At 45.5% G+C, this 19,565-nt stretch overlaps 1 protein-coding gene across 1 annotated transcript in view; it reads right to left on the bottom strand.

Moving 5' to 3' along the window:
* The window catches only part of TRHDE (thyrotropin releasing hormone degrading enzyme), a 1,998,244-nt gene that overhangs the window by 15,141 nt on the left and 1,963,538 nt on the right, over positions 1-19,565 (bottom strand). The window contains exon 18 of the mRNA XM_086918108.1: positions 9,572-9,653. Coding sequence (XP_086774234.1) covers positions 9,572-9,653 — 82 coding nt within the window. The remainder of the gene's footprint in view (positions 1-9,571; positions 9,654-19,565) is intronic.

Genomic DNA, 19,565 nt, shown 5'->3' with positions numbered 1-19,565 from the left:
ACCTTTACAACAAAACTTTTACAATGCAACATACATTACAACGCATACCATTACAACGCAACCATTACAATGCATGTCACTACAACGCATACCACTACAACGCATGTCATTACAACGCAGTCATTACAACGCATACCATTACAATGCATACCTACACTATCCAACATTTACCCTACTGTTGCACCCCCTGGAGTTAGAATAGTAATTTTTACCCCTACACCATCCAATACTTACCCTACTGTTGCACCCCCTGGAGTTAGAATAGTAATTTTTACCCCTACACTATCCAATACTTACCATACATGCAATGTAATGGTATGCGTTGTAAGGGTATGCGTTCTTAATGTAGTATGCATTGTAGTGGAATGCGTTGTAAAGGTAGTTTCAAAGAATTCGTTGTAATGGCATGCGTTGTAATGGAATGCGTTGTAATGGATGTTGCGGTGTAAAAAATGTGTTGTAAAGGTATGCGTTGTAAAAGTATGCATTGTAACAACATACATCCCCCTGCTCGATGGCACCCATGAGGTGCTGCATCTCTCCCACAAAAATCAGTCTGTCCCAGCATGCAGGGACGCACCAGGAAATTGCTGTGAAGCTGCCAATGGCCCCAAGGCCTATGGCAGCTTCATGATGATGGATACAACCCTCATCTGTGACTGGGGGGCGAGTGTCAGAAAACTTTCAGTGCTCCGTCCATCATCTCTTTGTGTTTACTTGTCACCACTATAGCAAAAAAGTCCATTCCTGTGTAGCCATGGTAGGAGGAGAGAGCATTACAGTATCTGGAGAGGTGTCCAATCCACTGGTGTCTACCAATGTCTCACACCAGTCTATGCTAGGGGTATAGGGTCTGGTATTCTTCAAGGTCCAGCGACACCCTCAATTCTCTCCGAGTCTCAACCCATATGAATACGGCTCTGGTTCCAGCCTGGAAGGCATAGCATCAGTCGGTGCCGGAGTTGACATCGAACAACGCCCCTCTGACATCGAGACAGGGATGCCAATGGGGACGGCACTGCCAGAGATTTTCCGGCACTGCCAGGAGTGTTAGCATTGGGACCGGCAATGTGGAAGGTCGAGTTCGTATGACTGGTGCCAGTCCGGGTCTATGCGTGGATCCAAGCATTGTTATATTTGAGACATGGGCCGTTCAACTGGTAGAGGTCTGATTAGGCCCCGAAGGCAGTAAACTAATTGGCGGTAGTTCTAATGATCTGGTGCCTAGAGGCCAAATTTGAGTCTTAGGATCTGGCAGGTTTTTAAAGTGCCACCGTGGAACAGCTGGTCTTTAACCCCTTCGATGCGGCCGCGATACCCCTGGTGTGCTGAAGCAGCACGAACAGGGGCGGGCCATGACGAACCCCAGCCGTCATCAGCACACGAGCACCGTAGTGCATGACGGCTGGGGTTCGTCATCAGCATGGAAGGGGTTAAGTTGTACCCCAATGTTCTATCAAGACACCCAGTATAATGGTTTATCAGCTATGCATAAGGCTGAGTTGTACCAGAATGATGCCTTAATATGGAAAGAGGGAGATAGGCCCACAAGCTTATGGGAAGCACGCAATGCCTTAATATTCTCGTCAAAGAAATGGGTTCTTCGCTATGAGATGTGTGGGGGATAAGAGAGAAATATTTGGACATCCCAGGATGTGATCTTCAATCTTGACCTACCTAGGTTCATCCTTTGGATGACTGAGATACTGGGATAAATCTAAAGAGTGGAAGACAAAACTATATGAGGTGATATGTGCAAAGCAGAGGCCCTGTCATACAATCCAACCATAACCTCGATACACATAGCCTAGGCCTGTGTCGGTTTCTGATATGTGTTCATATGTCCCCGCCGAATGTTATACATCTGTATTCATGCCCTAGACATTGGGTCCAGTTAATTTTATAGGCGGACAAATCGGAGAATTAGTGATTACAGCTGGAACAGAGCATTCCAGGTGGGACAATATATCATCAGCATATATTAGAGCCATGACCTCATTGTTTCCTAATCAAATGCCCTCTACCTCTGGTGAGGACTCAAAGACCAACAGAAAGAGGAGTGGAAACAAAAGGCAACTCTATCTCATTCATCGATGAATGGCAAATGTACACAACAGGAAACCTCAACAATTAACTTTGCCATGGGTGAATGATAAAGAAGTCTCACTTTGTCTATGAATTCTTCTCCTAGACCCATCCTAGACAACACCTAGAAGAGGTGTGGCCATTCTACGCAATCAAATGCTTTTTCAGAATCCAACGAGAGGGCTAGTTTGTTTTCATTGACATCTTGTGTATGCCATAACAATTGTGCCAGTTCCCTGAAATGTTTACAGAAGCATCTTTCAGGGGACAAAAGTCACATACAATTTGTGAATAAGTTGGGTTCTGCAGCTGTGTCACAAGAATTGTGGCTATTGTCTTTAAGTCGACGTTGATCAGTGACACTGGGCGATAGCTAGCCCAGTCCAAGTGGTCCTTATTAACTTTAACCCCTTCAGTGCTGATGACGAGCCCAGGCTCGTCATGCAGCACGGTGCTCGTGTGCTCATGACGAGCCTAGGCTCGTCATGAGCCATGGAACGCTCACACGTGGGGCTAATTCCCCCGCTGTGCTGAGCGTTCCATTGCGCGGGCGCGTTCATGACGAGCCCAGGCTCGTCATGAGCACACGAGCACCGTGCTGCATGACGAGCCTGGGCTCGTCATCAGCACAGCGGAGCCGTGCGCGGCCCCCCTGCCCCCCGCACCGCGGGGAAATTAGCCCCGCAGCGAAAGGGTTAAGGAGGAAGGTGATGGTAACTTTATTAGACATTGTTCTCAGGGAAACAGCGGTGTTGCCCTCTCAGTATGCCTTAGACGGGAGTGACATCAATAAATGTTTATTGGTTTTATAAGATTCTCCCAATAGCCATTCTCTACAGGTGATTTAAATGTCATTAGAGCCAAAATGGTCTCTGATACTTTTTTCACCATAAACTCCCCTCTATATATCTCCATGCTTCCTTATTGAGGGAGGGGAGAGGTAGAGATGCAAGAAAGGCATCCATTTGCCCCAGTGAGGCGGAAGCATAAAGAGAGTAGTAAAACCAGGCAAAGCGGTACATATTCAGTGAGTGGGTCAATACTGTGGGTGTCACAAATGGGCGGAATGGGCATCTGACTCACGTTGATGTAATTGGGCAGCTAGTCTGATTTTTACCCTTGATCATATCACTGCCACTGTAACTTAACCAGGGTATTTTCAGCAGTGGTCGCAAAATGTGAGTTAAGGTGAGATGCAGACAACTCAATCGTTGTTGACAGCAGTTGGGAATGTGTCTGAGGGATCACTCCCAGTGCAGGAGTCTGTCCTGAGGCCTCCTACCCATGCGTGAGGTGCAGTGATGATAAATAGAAAAAGGAGAGGGGCAGGGAAGCAGGTGGCTGCTATCTCAGGCCACACCCATCCCATTACAGTACAGACAGAGCTGGAGGGTATATTGAATACCTGAGACTGCAGGTGGGGGCCCCTCAAAATGATCTGTAGTGCCCAGGCATCATGGAAGTCGTAGGGTACAGGGCTTCGCTCATAATCTCACAAATGGCCATGTAACAAGTACGATCCAAAAGTCAGAACCCACCTGGACGGGCCACAGCCTCAGTAGTTAGGGTCTCCAACAGTTTGCATCATAGATCTGATGAAAAAGGGGCCCCACTCAACTTTAGTTCCTGGTTATCACCAAGTTAGGGGGGAAAAAGAGGGTGTGTTCATCCGTTGGATAACACCAATAAATGTGCCCTAATACAACCATGGCACGCAGCCCCTGACTCACAGGCCTTTGAGTATCCCAGCCTCACATCAGGAGTGCCACTTTTCAAGGCTTGGGGGAGCCAACCTAGGAGTCCATAAACTCACTCACTCCACCAAAGGTGCAGAAGGGCTCTTCACCTGTGCACAGCCCCTGAAAGGACATATGTTGATTGGGTCAAGATAGCTCTCCATCCAATAACACTCTCCAGGATTTCCCCAGCTCAGTACGGGCTCTGGGATGTAAGACAGGCATGCACTGGTCATGCAGCTGCCAAAGGGCACCAGATGAGGCATTTTTTACTGGCCAGGGGGAAGATGTGCAGATTGGCCAAGGGATGAGCCCCACAGCCAGTGGGGGTGACTGTTAGATGGCAGGCAGCAGCCTGAATGCGAGTCCGGGGAAGCAGACTTGGCGCGATGCTGATTCCAGCAGGTGAAGAAGGTAAGTGAAGGCCAGCCCATGCCACTCCCATAGGCCACTGTGTGGGATGTCCATCACTCTCTGGTCCAGAAGGAAATTAGCAGGCCAGAGTAGCAAGGGGCTTTGAGGCCAAAATGGCAGATTTTCAAGATGGCAATTGGCAGTTTGTGGGTGGGCTTCATTCGGAAACAAAAGACACCACCACTCTAGAAGAGCTATTAGATCGTCTCCATCAAGACATTACAGGTCACCTTTGGTGCAGAGACGCAGGCATCAAACAGCTCCAATATTCGGCATCAACACAGTGGCGGGCAGCGCTGTGGTGGAGTGTCAGAGGAGAGCAACTATCATTGTTGGCTCATAGCCCCTTGTTATTACTTCCTAATGGCAAGATCACACCATTTCACTCACCATCTTTGGCCAGGTAATTCTAATGACAGCAAACATTCTGAAATGTTCACTATTTAATTGATTTATTTGAAATATCGTGTAGTACATATTTGACATGTAAATGCACCAGGATGCTGTAGAAAGAGATATTTCAGCACAGAAGAGAGAGGAATTATTTAAACAGAGGTAAAGTCAATATATTGGGACATGGCACCAAAAAAACACATTAAGGTCATAAAAGCATACTCTTAATGGTTCAATACTTTTCAATTGCCAATCAGAATGGTGTGAGGTCAAGGACTGGTCACATATTTGAGTAAGCTTTGTGTGGGTTTCCAGACCGGTAGGCTTTTGGGTTCACAATTTAGGGTGGTAATGTTGTATTTCATAAGCGAAGCAAGATGGAATACACGTTTACTGTAGGTGGTAAATGGCAAACCGGAGATCATCAAGATGCTAAATTGCACAATTCATGGACTTTGAAGGAAATATGAGAATTAATGGTAGGCAAAAAGGGAAGTCTGCACCCGGGATATTTCCACCATCAAGTCACGAAGGATCACTACTGGACTATGACATGAAAACGAGAGAATGATTATGTTGATTTTCCTCAAGGATGGATATTGGCATGAGTAGCATATGGGATGAATGTTAATGTGCCATATGAGATTAAGGCTTGGCCCAAAACTAAGTCCTGAGTACTTAGGAGCAGTACTACATAAGAGGTGATAATTATAAAATTATTAGTCACAGAGCAATTTGAAGATGAGTTTAAGCCTTTCAAGTATGCTTTCTGAGTTCCTCTTCGTACGTATTCAGCAAAAATCTTTTTTGGGCACAAACAATGTTCAATCTAATTTTAGTCAGTGTACTCGCTAAAGCGGTACTCTGGCAAATAATTTATGATCTAGTAACTACATTCAGAGATTTGTGTAAGGGGCAGGTCATGCCCAACCAGCTGGGAAAGGTGACAAACAAGGACAAAGGCAGGATGAGCAGGAGATGCTGGCTCCTGTGACAGAGGCCTTTAAACTTATGGTAGGCTCATCTTCCAGGCAATACAGAGTGGAAAGGACTTCCAATCTCTCTGGAAGGGTATTCCAAAAAGTTGAGTCATGGACATGCAGTACCCCATCACTCCAAATTTCTGTATATCTGACGGAGACTCTCCCAGTGTGCCCTTTCGCTCCTCATCACTCATACTCTTCTCACTCATGCTTCTCACTCTGGTTTGTCAGCGAACACACAAAGCACCTGCACCACTCTCAAGTCTGTATGCACTCGCCCATGCATAGCCAATACACAGCGCTCAAAGCCCTGGGTCTGCCCCACCCTACTGCGACCCCGCTGTGAGCCTCCATGCAGTCAACCCCGGACATGTTTTTTGCTCTGCGGCCGCACCGCACCATCAAAGAGGCATTCTCCTGCTCCATCTGCAAGTTCTGCTGCACTGACCACTTACCATAAGACCACTGACAGCATCCAACACCCAACTCATTCACAACCACACACTTCAGGCACCCACCACACTAGACTCCACACTATCCTGCATACTACTTAGCATCTGCTCTCTCAACAAACACAATACAGAAATCTGAGACCTACTTAACGACCACTCACCAGACATGCTCTTCCTCAGAGAAACCTGCCTGACCACCACATCTGTCCCCAACATCGCCATGGCCTTCCCTACTATCTACAAGACTGCCAGACAGGATATACAAAACAAGCCCAGAGTGAGAACTGCCATTTCCTTCAAGGACTCAATCAGCTACAACACCACCTCAGACGTGAACCCCGCAACATGAAGCACCTTACCATCACATGCAACATCACTACCAACTTCACCCTGAGCAGCACCCTCATCTAGCAACCCCTGGGACCCCACACCACCATCACCTGTACCAAGGTAGACTTCATTGCACTCCTCACCCTCAACTCAAGCACCTTCATCCTTCTCGGAGACCCTAACATACACCTGGAAGACCACACCAAGTCAAACGTCACTGCCCAACTCGCAGACCTGGGAAACGTTGTACTCACCCAACTTGTGAAAGGACACACTCGCTGCCAGACACTTTTTGAGCACCATATTTATAACTTTCAGCAACATCATGGTAAACAAGCCCATACCAAGCACCTGAACTGACAAAACTCTCATCAAATTCACCCTTCCTATCCCACATCACCAACAAACCCACCCACTTAGACTGGAATGAGGCTTGGACTACCACACTCCTGGAGCACCAGCCTGCACACAGCAGCAGCTTTGTAGACTCAATTTTGAACCTCAATGACTGGATTACCAACTGTGATACCATCTGGGCACCTTTCAAATCCAGCAAAGCCACAAGAATCAGACTGCAAGGAGCTCAGGATCACAGAAAGGAAGACCTTCAAATCCACCCTCAGGTGATACCACCAGAAGATTTGAGCCACAAAACGCTCTGTGCTCCCAAGCCGAATCGTCTCCAACACGAACCAACAGCAGCGAAGAGATCTTTGTCATTCTGGAAGATTTGACCTCCCCCACAGCTAGCTCCTCCAGTATCACCTCTTCAGAGGACCTTTACCGCAAGCTCTCCCAGTTTTTTCGCTACAAGATAGCAAACATATATGACAACTGCAGCTTCCAATTGGACATCGCAATGCGACTCCCCATTTTAACGAAATAAATCAACCTGACACCTTCGCCCACCATCACCTCTGGTTAAACTGCTTCCACCATGCAGTCCATTCACTCTAGAGGCAAAACATATCCTGGCTCACCCAACGCATTTGTCAAACGACTGCAACCCCTCAACTCAGGGCTCACCCTGATCTTGAAACCCTACACTGACCTGATAATGCTAGCCAACTACATAACCACCTCCCTGCTACCTTACCTGCTCAAAGTCCTGGAGAAGATGTTGACCAACAGGCACCTAGCTATCCACCTCAAGGAAAACTATCTCCTTGACACCACTTAATCCGGTTTTAGACCTAACAACAGCACAGAAACATCCCTCATTGCCACAACAGAGGGCATCCCCATGATCATAGATACAGAAGACACCGCAGCCATCACTCTCACGGACCTCTCTGTGGCTTTCTACACAGTACCCCGCCCCTTTCTCAGTCAAAGTCTTTGTGAAACCAGAATCTAAGGACTCACACTTCACTAGTAACATCCCATCCTCATCTGTGGAGTACCCCAAGTCATATCACCCATCATCCGCATGATTTTTGGCTTCCCATGCACAAATGTTCTCTGTTCAAACTATTACACACTATTTTTAAGAAATTAAATGTATTGTTCAGTTAATAAAAACCATGTCAATAACAAAAATGGAACAGATCTCAAAAACATATTTTAGTAAGACTCATACATTTGATATTAAAACACAATCTACTAAAGTATCCAGATAAATTATTAAAATCTACTAAAAGTAGCACGTTATAAAAAATCAAGACCCTATTCATACTAAAGAACCATTATACTCCAGGAAAGTATTGCCCATTGTTGATATACTTAAAACTGAGTCTCCAACAAGACTAAAAATTAGGAATAGACGATTATATTCTAGTAAGAGGCAACATAGTTGTTTTTTTTTTTTTTGCTTCCCAAACCCACATTATTAAGGTGCATTTTAATGTGACAGTGGCTATAGGTGTGAAAAGAAAAAACATTGTAACTAATGCCTTAAGCCTCGGAGTCTAAAGGCACTTTCTAAAAATACTCAAAGCTAGATTGAACCTGAATGGTATCTGTTCGTTCCCTACCCTTAAATTACATAAATAATGTGCACTGGTGCTACACTATTCAATATATCTAAAAGTGCAATGGGTGCTAAAAAAGGTACTTAGCTGGTTCTTATTACTTCACAAGGCTTATGGTACGTTGTTAAAGTGCTTAGAGCCAACTTGACCAGAAGGCTTAAAGTTGCTATTAATATACAAAAAGATCCGACAGAAAGTATTCCACTAAAAGTTCTGCTAGTGTGCTAGAATTAACAGCAATGTTCTCAGGACTTAAATTGTGTTACTAAAGTGCATTAGTGCTTCATTACCCAATGTATCTGCAAGTGAGATAGGTGCTAGAGGAGTGTAGCTGGTACTTACTGCTTTATGAGCCTCGTGGCACATTGTGAAAGCGCTTAGAGCTAAAATTGGACTAATAGGCGTGAAGGTGCTAAACAAAAAGATCCGACAACAATTTCCACATTAGAGTTCTCCATACTACTGAGCATGCTGGAATTAACAACATTGCTCTGAGGACTAATGGCTTTCCCTTTAAAAAATTAATTTGCTTTTTTGCTAATAGATTAATCACTTTGATGTTATCAAAGGGTTTGCAGCATTTTCTGAAGCCTGTCTGAAGCATAGGCAGGATATTCATAATGCACTCAAAACTTGGGCCCAGCTTACCCCAACAACCGCATCCCATTCCACAAACCCACTACACACATTCGCTTAGCCAACCCAATACTGGCTAACAATCCACACATACACAAAACCAGTACCGAAGTTATGGCTTTCTTGTCCATTACTCCTAAAGCCTGGAACGAACTGCCACTACACATTAGAGTCCCTGCGTCAATTCTCAAATTCCGCCAGAAGCTAAAGACATGGCTCTTTGAATGGACTTCTTCTAGCCTAGACCTAGGCCAGGCCAGAATTGGCCCTGCTTCAGCACCAGGGTTGCCTTCTGGGTGAAAGAGTGCTCTACAAGTACACATAACATAACAGCATGGCTGCCACGTATTCATCTACTGCTTCTGAAAGTATGTTCTGATGTCACTTTTGTTGCAATATTCCTATCCCAGTTTCAGGAACTGCATACAATAAGTCACATATAGATTCATAGAAAAGGTAAAACTATAACAAAGACCCCTTTGTCGTGCCATTGCCAGAAGATGGGTCCAGTTTTATATTTCCAGATTCCATTATACAAATATGCGTATGCAGACTGATAAAAAATGATTTACCTCGTTGAGTTCTCCTTCAGTATTAAGAAACTCTGTAACTCCACTGATGAGTTTTGAATTCATAAACAAAGCCTCCCCGTATCTGCATAAGACGAAAGAGGATGCAATGAGAATTTCTGAATTCATTTTACAGGTTAAAAACAAATGTGTGCAAAATTTTGAAAAAATAACGCAACAGGCTTGGGACACTTCTACTCATTCCATTTCTCAAAATAACATGTTACAAATTGGCTAAAGCAAATACTTTCATTCATTGCAAAATAATCAGACCTATTTTATGACAATTTTTTTAACTTTAAAAAAAGTGCACAGCATGGAAAACAGGAAATAAAGGACACTTCTAATAATGTGAACAGAGAATGGTGTGCTGAAAGTTAACTCAGCATTTCATTTTAACTACCACAGACATCATAACTGCAAAATGTGGCCAATTGCAAATATATTTCATTCTATGTGTGCAAAGCCTAACATCTTTTCTGTGTTCTACTAGTAGGAAATGAATTCGGTCTTGTGTTATTTCAATGTAAAGTACATATGTTTTCACATAAATTATCCAAAATATAAGGGAAAGATATGGCTGATTATTATTAATGTAATATTGATGCTTAGAATGTCTATACATTAGATTATATACCACATGTCAAATCTGCCAACCAAGTAAGTAGGAGTAAGGTAAAGAATAGATAACCCTACGTTTTTTATCAGATGACCTTACGAATGCACAACAAAGAACAGCTAGCGTAGATTGAATCACAACATTAAAGTGACTAGGGAGGAGGAGGCTTTCGGAAGTAAATTTAATGAGGAGATAGGAGCATATTTTTTTTAAAAACTTCTGAAACATATATCAGTCCACAGTTGATAATCAGTAACTGGTGGTGCATCAGTCTTCATTGATGGCAACTGTAATGGTTAAAAGTAAAATGGTTCTGTCGGGTGACAGCACAAATGATTTGCAAATGCTATTACATGCAATAAAGAAACCTCCCTCTGACAAAACACAAGACAGGTTCTTACAATAAATGAGAAGAAAGCCTGTATATAACTTGTTGTATTTTTATATTTATCTAAATTAAATTCATTCAAAACAATTCAAAAATGACTGTCAATATATTGATGAAAGTGCAAAAAGTGACAATAGTGAATAGTGATCACGTGACAGAAGCAATATGTACAATAGTAATGAATTTCAATATAAACAATCTATACAAATATATACAAGTTTCAATTTCATAAAGGCCATGATTTTGATTTTGATTTGGGATTTATAGAGCGCATAGCTACCCTAGGGCATCCCAGCGCTAGTGACCATAGATTCAACAAGGGGGGGGGGGGAAGCAGGGGAGAGTTGATCAAGGGAAGAGCCAGGTTTTTAGTTGTTTCCGAAAACTAAGGTGATTGTGTTCTCGCCTCAGGGAAAGTGGGAGGGAGTTCCACAATCTGGGGGCGTTGTAAGAGAACAGGCGCCCGCCAGATCTAGCCTTCCTAATCCTTGGGACGCTAGCGAGAGATAGGGAGTTGGATCTTAGTTGTCTACTGGACTGGTGCGGTTTCAGTAGTGGTCTAAGAATGGGGGGGCCTTCGTCGTGCATTATTCTGTGGGCAATACACAGGGTTTTGAACGTGACCCGTTCTTTCACTGGCAGTCAGTGCAGGTTTCTGAGGGCTGGTTTAGCCGAGCACCTCGCTTTGGATACAACACGTTGCCGTAATCTAATCTGGAGTTCACTAGCCCCTGCATCAAGAGTTTTCTGGATTGGGAGGGGATCAGATGGAGGATCTTTCGTGACATCTTGATGAGGCCGAAACAAGTTCCTGCAGTCTTCCTGGCCTGTGTCTTGAAGCTGAGATCCTGGTCTAGCCAGATACCCAGACTCTTTACTTCGGATTTGGGGGTTGGTGGCGTCCCCATACATGGTGGCCAGGGAAGGGATGTGGGAATTTTGTTTGGATTTCCCAGGAGAAGTATTTCCGATTTATCTCCGTTTAGTTTTAACCGGGAGTCACACATCCACTGGTACACCTTCTCTAGACAACTGGATAGATTAGGGAGGGATTTGTCTGATTGGTTGAGGGAAACAACCAGCTGGGTGTCATCAGGGTACATTATTGTTTTGATGCCAAAAGGTGTGACAACATCCTCGAGAGGGGCCATGTAAACGTTAAAAAGTGTGGGGCTGGGGGAGGATCCCTGCGGAACCCCACACTTGAGTGGCTGGGCATTGGAAGTGGTGTACCCATCTGACACTTGGAAGGATCTATCTTCAAGGAAGGATTTAATCCAGGCTAGGGCGGAGTCCGCTACTCCTATCAGACCAAGCCAGTGGACAAGGGTTGCATGGTCCACCGTGTCGAAGGCGGCACTTAGGTCGAGGAGGATCACTGCCACTGATCCTCCTGCGTCCAGAATGCTCCTAGTTTCTTCGACCACGGCTAACAGTGCGATGTCAGTCCCCTGTCCTGGTCTAAAACCATCCGATAATGTGATTCCTCAAAATCCTATTTGTTTCTGTCAATTTGCTAGGATTCTGGAATTCTAAGGCCTATAAAGAGATGTCGACGTTTCGACCCTTAGGACGCCAATGTTTGAGGTTGCAGCGGGTCTTTCTCAAGTTAAGTACATTAACCGCCTATATTAGTTGGCAAATCATGTAGCCCTATAGTTAACCTCCTCTGATACATTTTCCCTTTGACTTATTCGCAGACTGTCGTGCCCTGTACACTTGTCTTGAGAAAGACCCGCTGCGACCTCAAACATTGGCGCCCTAAGGGTCGAAACGTCAACATCTCTTCATAGGCCTGGGAATTCCAGAATCCTAGCAAATTGACAGAAACAAGATAGGGTATGGAGAACTTGTATGTTACTCCAAACTTGTCCCACATGAACTTCATGAACACCAACAGGATGTTGGTGCCACGGTTAGATACTATCTCCTTGGGGAACTCCACATAGGTAAATATCCCCATCAGTGCCTTGGCCACTGCGGGTGCGGTCAGTGTCTTTAGTGGTATAGCCTCTGGTGGCATGATTCACCAAGATAAGGATGAACCTGTTGCCCAGGGCAGTCTTGGGATCCACAGAGCCAAAAATGTTGATGCCCACACTCTTTCAAAGGGGGTTCCAATGACTGGGAGAAGAACCAGGGGAGCTTTGCACTTGCCTCCTGACATCCCGCTGGCTTTGCAGGTGGGAATTGACCCGAAAAAAATGCATCTGAGGCCATCTTCATCATGGACCAATAAAAGTGGGTAACAAGCATGCCGAAGGTATTGTCTTGCCCCAGATGACCTGCCAGGGGAACATCATGAGTTAGCTCCAGTACAAAGTCCCTGTAGAACTGAGGGACCACCAACACACGGGTTACATAAGGCTCATGAACCTTCAGTTCACTGTATAGGAGACCATCCTCCTGGTAAGTTAGGGGATCAACAGAGGTGTTGTAAGTTGCCTGGGTCTTGGACTGCTGCCCTAGTCCCTTTAGAGTAGGGCACTCCTTCTGTGCTCTATACAACTCCTCCCTGGCGGGACCTCCTTCCTTCTGCAAGTTGGTCATTCCAGAAAGGTTTCACAGATCGGCAATGCCCTACCCTGTAGTTTCTAGGGTGCGGCCCTCAGACTCAACCTCAGCTTCCTCCAAGACTGTGGGAGTTATAGGAGCAGGTTTCTCACACCCCTTGTCCTTTCTCCTATTGGCAGGCACCTTGACCATGTTTTCAGTTCCTCCTGACTACCTTCTTGGTCAGCCATAGACCGTGTGGTCAGGCACACCCACTCAGGGAGCCCGAACATCTCTAGGTGGGTCCCGAGCTCTACCTCTTCCCAGATGGTTTGCTCTAGGTCATCACCAAGCAGACAATCCACAGACATGGATGGGTTCAACATCATCCCATTCAAAGGGAACCAGCATCAATGGATAGTGACAATCATGGCTGTCAGCTATTACAACCTGGTGGACTACATTAGGGACTACCTGCTCTAAAGAAACACGCTGAAATCTGATGGTTGTCATGCTGGCTCCTGTGTCTCTCTGAGTTGCCACCTTCTGCTCATTGATGGTGACCCATTGACTGACCTTCTTGTTATTATTATGCATATAGGCTCTTGACACCCTCTCTCCATGATCCCAGGACACTAGGGTAACTGCTCCACTACCCCTCATACTAACTGGGGCAATCTACCACCCAAGCAAAACACTAGCCAGTCCAAGTGTACACCCATCAGTGGGGGGGCTGTGCCTGCTCGGGACACTTGGTACTACTCTTGAGGTGCCCAAACTGTTGCCGCTCATAGCACCTAGGGGTGAACTTCCCTGAGGACTAATGGTCAAGGAACCCATTCTTCTTTTTCCCAAGTGGGGGTTGGGAATCCTTCCCCATGCAACTATTTTGGGAACCTTTAAAGCACTCCCTGTTTTTACTTTCATCTCCCCCGCTTTCTTGTGGTGGGGACCCTGCCCACCCTTGTGGTGATTCCCCCAGACCCCCTTCTTGTTGACGTAGGTGCTAAGCCAGTTGTCTCTCTCCTTGGTAAGCTTTCTTGGGTCAGTGAGCTTGCTATCGATCAGGTTATGGCACAGCTCTGCAAAATAAAATGAACATGTGTTCTCTTGCCATCAAATTGTGATGATATTTTACTTCACTTCTCTTCACCCAACCATCTATTGTCTTGCAAAAGGAATCCACACAGTCCTCCCAGGAGTGATGGGGCAGTTTCTGGCAGTCCCTAAACTTGTGCCTTTACTTTTCTGAGGTAAGGCCATACTTCCTGACAAGGGTTTCCTTCATGGGCAGATACCTCATCCTGTCCCCTTTCTCTAGGGCCAGTATGTTGTTACTCCCTTCTCTAGCTATTTGACTCCAGAGACTGTCTACATAAACCACCTCAGGGACCCTATTCATCTCCCGATCAACCTCATCGGCTTCAAACCACTTGTCAATGTCATGTCCCACAACAAAGTTAGGCACCAGATCCTTTGGAATGTGGTACCTCTTGTCTCAAGAGGGCACTGTGGGTATGCTCCCCCAAAAGCACTGGACTCCAGTTGTTTAGCTCTGATGTTAGATTACATTACATTAGATTTATGCAGCGCATAGTTGCCCCAGCAACGGGGCATCCCAACGCTACCCGAGATACAGGTAACTCGAAGCTCTGTGAGACTTAGCTTATGGGCCATGCTCCTCTCCTTCATAGCTAGTCTCTTTTCCTCCATGGTTCTTTCAGCCTCAGCCTTTTCTCTTGCCAAGGCTCTCTTAGTCTTAGCCTTCCTCTGATCTGCTTCTAACTGGAGCTAGGGCATTTACAACTTAAACTCCCTCTCCACCTTCCTGTCTGCTAACTCTTCTGGGGACAGGCCTTGTGAGGATACACTGCTCTCCGCTCTGGCAGGGAGTTCCAATTCAGGAGACAAGTCATCTCCCTTCCTTAAATTCTGCATCTCAGGACTGTATCCTGGTCCTGCTCCTCCACATCATCCTACCCATCCTGTTCATCTATTGCTGTCAGCCACTGGCGAGCCTCCACTCAGGCACTCAGAGCTTTCTAAAGCTCCAACTTGTTTGTGCCTTTCCTGGTTGAAAGTTTTTTCCTTACAGAACTGCTTGAGTTCAACCACAGTGTAGTGCCCCATGTTACAGGGCTCAGATTCCATTCTTGCAGGTGTAGCCACAGATAGTAGGGTAGAATGAGAGTGAATTAGGAAAAAGCAAAAGAGCCAATCAAGGAGAATCTAAAAACAAAACTCAAATTGGTATCAAATTGTCTATCTAGGATTTGGGTGTAAAAAGAAATCACTGTATGGTACTGCACAAACATAAGCCCTAATTTCACAGCTAAACACCAATGTAGGAAATTGGGCTTGTGCTTTGGGATGGCGAGTTAAAATCCCACTTACGCAGCATCCACAATCTCTGTCAGGGTGAAACACAAACAAACCCCAAATTAACCTGTACTTAACCCTCTGGAATGTTGACACACAACATGCAAACATGATTGCAGGCCTGCCATTGTAGCCTGGCTCTGGTAGCATTAAACTGCACATTTTAGCTGCCAAATGAAACCTTTTGACAGGCCTATGATATGATACGGAGAATGTATAGCGCACTATCACTCCAGGGAGCATCTTGGCGTTTTGACTCACCCAGCTGAAAAGATGTTTACAGCTATACTGTCCCCAGAGGGATAGAGATTCACATCAGTGTTTTGCATGCTAAATCCGACAGACTGTATGTCCAGGTTTTCAAGGCTTTCCTAAACCTTTGTTCGGGTATAATCTCACGTAGCTAGTGGGGTCAAACTAGCCCACCAGGTATCTCCAGTAAGCGCCACAGAGCTGTGTTGGAGAGAGGTGTTAAAAGGGGCGTGGCCTCAGACCACCTCTCTGCTATGCAGCTCTGTGGCACTTACTCGAGGTACCTGGTGGGCTAGTTGGCAACCAGGGACCCTCAGGATTCAAGGGGACTTAATCCCTCAACTTAAAACATGCCACAGGGTACATTTGCACACTTTTCACACCAGGCTCTGCCCCCTCCCTGCACCACTGTGCAAACAGGCCCTCTGGTGGGTTGGAAGTTGGGAGATTAAGCCCCTATGAATCCTGAGGGTCCCTTAGGTCCAACTAGCCCATCAGGTACCTCCAGTAAGTGCCCATGAGGTGCTTTTCAGAGAGGTGTGAAAAGGGGCATGGCCTCGGACCACCTCTCTGTAACACAGCTCTGTGCCACTTCTTGGAGGTTCCTGGTGGGCTAGTTGGCCCACAGGGACCCTCAGGATTCAAGGAAATAAATCCTTCAACTTACAACGTGCTAGGGGGCACATTTGCACAGTGGTGTAGGGAGGGGCGGGGCCTGAAGTAAGAAGTTAGCAATCTTGATGTGTGGGACTTACTGGTGGTAATAAAAGGGATAGTTGGTCCCCAAGGTTGCCGTGGTGGCTAACTACTCCTCCTGTTACCTCCAGTAAATAACACACAGTGGGATTTCTAAGAGGTGTTTCAGAGGCCACCCTCGCCTTTCTCCACCACTCTGGAAACATGACTGGTATGTTATAGTTAGAAATTAGCATTTACAAACTTCTTCTTTTTTTCAAAATTACTATTCACTGAAAAAAACATAGGTTTCAGGGACGTTATAGTTAGTTGCTATATAACAACAAGAGAGGGAGGGAAAAAAACACTCTCAATCCCCCGGGCAATGTTTCATAAACAACAAAAGAGTGTAATGCATTAAATGTGTATAAGCACGCAAAAGGAGAAAGGCAGAAAGAAACAAAACTCCTTGGATTTTTCAGGAAGCCCTCACTCACCGTCCTGGGCGGTGACATGCTTCATTATCGGGCCCACCGGGAGAAGCCGAATGCCTCCCCGGTGTGCTTCAACGCCAGGATACTGCGGAGCTGGTTTTGTGAGAGTTGTGTGAAAAAGAAGTGTTTAAAAATGTCCCGGTTGTTCCCTCATAACAACTTTATTCGGTGGTCAACCTGACATATATAAAAACAATGTGATGGGAAATTACAAAGATAATTGTCTGGATATTTCCACTTAAAGTGGGGTCAACATGTTTCTGTCCTTTATGTGTGGATTACTGGGCATTCTTCAGGACCATAGGGAGTGTACCTCGGCGGTATGGGCATGCTAAGGCCCACCCTAACCTGAGGACGTGAAAGTTAAAATAGGTGTCAAAACTATTAATGCAGGGTAAACAAAAAGAGAACAAACCAACAGGAAACAAATGGGTGTTTCCCTCAAAATCATAGGAACCTGTGTGGTCTGAAAAGGCAATATAAGTGACATACAGACATATAGAGACAGGAACAAATAGTTAGTTCAGTCTATCTAGTAATGTTCTCTTAGAAGACCGATCACAAATTGCTGTGCTCAAAATTAGGCAAACAAAAAAATTGTGTTTGTAACCGATATTTTAGTGATGGAGCCAAACACCTAAAGTCGCAGGTAGGTGGACAAACAAACACTAAGAAGGAAAGGCATAGAAGTTGGCCCTCAACTCCAGATACGGCGTCTAGTTGATACTCGTGTTTTAGAGATCAATGGGCCATTATGCTGGGCCAATCTGTGGGAAAGTTCTAATTAAATAACCCATCATGATCAAAGGAAATGGTTTTCACTTGTCCCTTAAAAGATCCACGCCCCATAGGTCTCGGTAGGGGGGTGGAGGCGAAATTGGCACACCCTGTAGGGAAAGGGAGAGCAAAGTAACAAAAGGGCATTAGTAAATGAAGGCAAACAGAGATGTGCGAGGCATCAAGGATAACTTATCTGAAGTTTTGAGTCGAGCAAACTCACGCCCGCGACGCCTAGCACCCGCTTGGCACCTGCGACTCTCCTCTAACCGGACCCCGTGGATGAAGACCGGCCGGGGCAGCGGTGTTGATATAGTGTGGTACACGGGATGCAACCCCGAAGCGTAGTGCCGACAGGGGCGTGTGGTGCATGGCTCGGGAAGCGTATCCACTAAGATCATTGGTGCGGTCTTGGCCTCGAGGTGAAAACGAGGCTTGAGGCGCTTACGCATGAGTAACACTTAGAAGAGTTTAGGTGGTAGGACGCGTTCCCTAGGTAGCGTTTTTTTCTTGACAAGCGGAAAACTTTATCCACCTGCAGAACACTACAAAAGCAAAGCCAGTATATCAAAGGGGCGCCGAAGTAAATAGTCGGCAATGACTTGCGGGCAAAAAAAAAAAAGAACTACATGCGCGGCTGGGACTGAAGTGTGTCCGCGGCAGGGACTGATTAGGGTATTAGCTAGCAGGCGCAGCTATGACCGCGACAAAGGGTATAAAAATATTATTACAGGGTACAGGGGGAGCTAAGGCTTCCCCAATGAGAGCTGGGACTTTGTTGCCCAATTCAAGATAAGGAGGAACAATCGGAGCTCAGGACCCGCGAGCTAGTTGATCAGTAGAAATGGAGCTCAGCAGAATGGACAGATTTAAGAACAGTTCAGTACCAAGTGTGTACTAAATAGTTTTCTGGTATGCACAATCCAACAAAAGTATTAATCAAGAAGGGGCTCAGGACCAACAATCTAGTTGATCAGTGGAATTGGAGCTAGGCAGAAAGGACAGATGTGCGTTAGATACCATTCGTGTACGGGATAGTTTCTCCGGTTTGTACAGTCAAGGAGAACTTTTAATGTTTAAGTATAGATGACCAAGGGATGCAGTCGTTAAGGTCATACAGATGTGTCCCCAGTCTGTACACCCAGCTTTGTTCCTTTTCAAAGAGGGCATTGTTAACATTACAACCTGGGTTCACTTGTTCAATGATTGTCCATTGCAGATCATTTGGTGCATGATTTTGGTGCAAAAAATGTTCGCTCATTTTGGTGGTTATTTTGCGACATCTGATGTTGCTGTGGTGCTCACATATTCGTTGTTTTATTTTGTGCGTGGTCATGCCTACATATCTTTTCAGACAGGGGCACGTAATCAAGTAAACAACGTTTGAAGAATTACAATTAGTGTGAGCTCTCTGGGTCCATTGTTTCCTTGGTTCCAGGTTTAAGTAATTGGTATGTCTTGTCAAATGGCACACGCTACAATTTGAGCATGGGTAGTGACCCGCTATTGGTGGGAGGCCCCACGCACTGGTTATTGACCTCACGGTTGGTGTGTTTATAGGTTCGGTTTTGGGACATATGTGAACCAGGGAGTCCCTCAAGCTTCTCCCTTTCTTAAAGGAAAACAGGGGTCTCTCCCAGGTTTTTTTATTGCTAGTAATGATATTCCAATGTTTGTTTATTGATTTTTTCATAGCTTCAGATAGGCTGCTGTATGTGGTGACGCACGTGAGTGGGGGATCAATCTTTTCTTTGAGGTTGTGTTCAAGGAGTGCTTCACGAGGCTGGTTCCTGGCACATTTATTGCCTTTGTCTAGAATATGTAAAGGGTAGCCTCTTGATTTGAGTTTCATGGTTAGGTCTGGTGCTTGTTCACGGTATTCTTTAATGTCGCTGCAATTCCTCCTGATCCTCAGGTATT

This window comes from Lissotriton vulgaris, chromosome 1_1 (genome assembly GCF_964263255.1).
Source record: "Lissotriton vulgaris chromosome 1_1, aLisVul1.2, whole genome shotgun sequence".
Taxonomy (NCBI): domain Eukaryota; kingdom Metazoa; phylum Chordata; class Amphibia; order Caudata; family Salamandridae; genus Lissotriton; species Lissotriton vulgaris.
The sequence above is the reverse complement of the archived record's forward strand: the minus strand, read 5'-3'. Positions and strand labels throughout refer to the sequence as shown.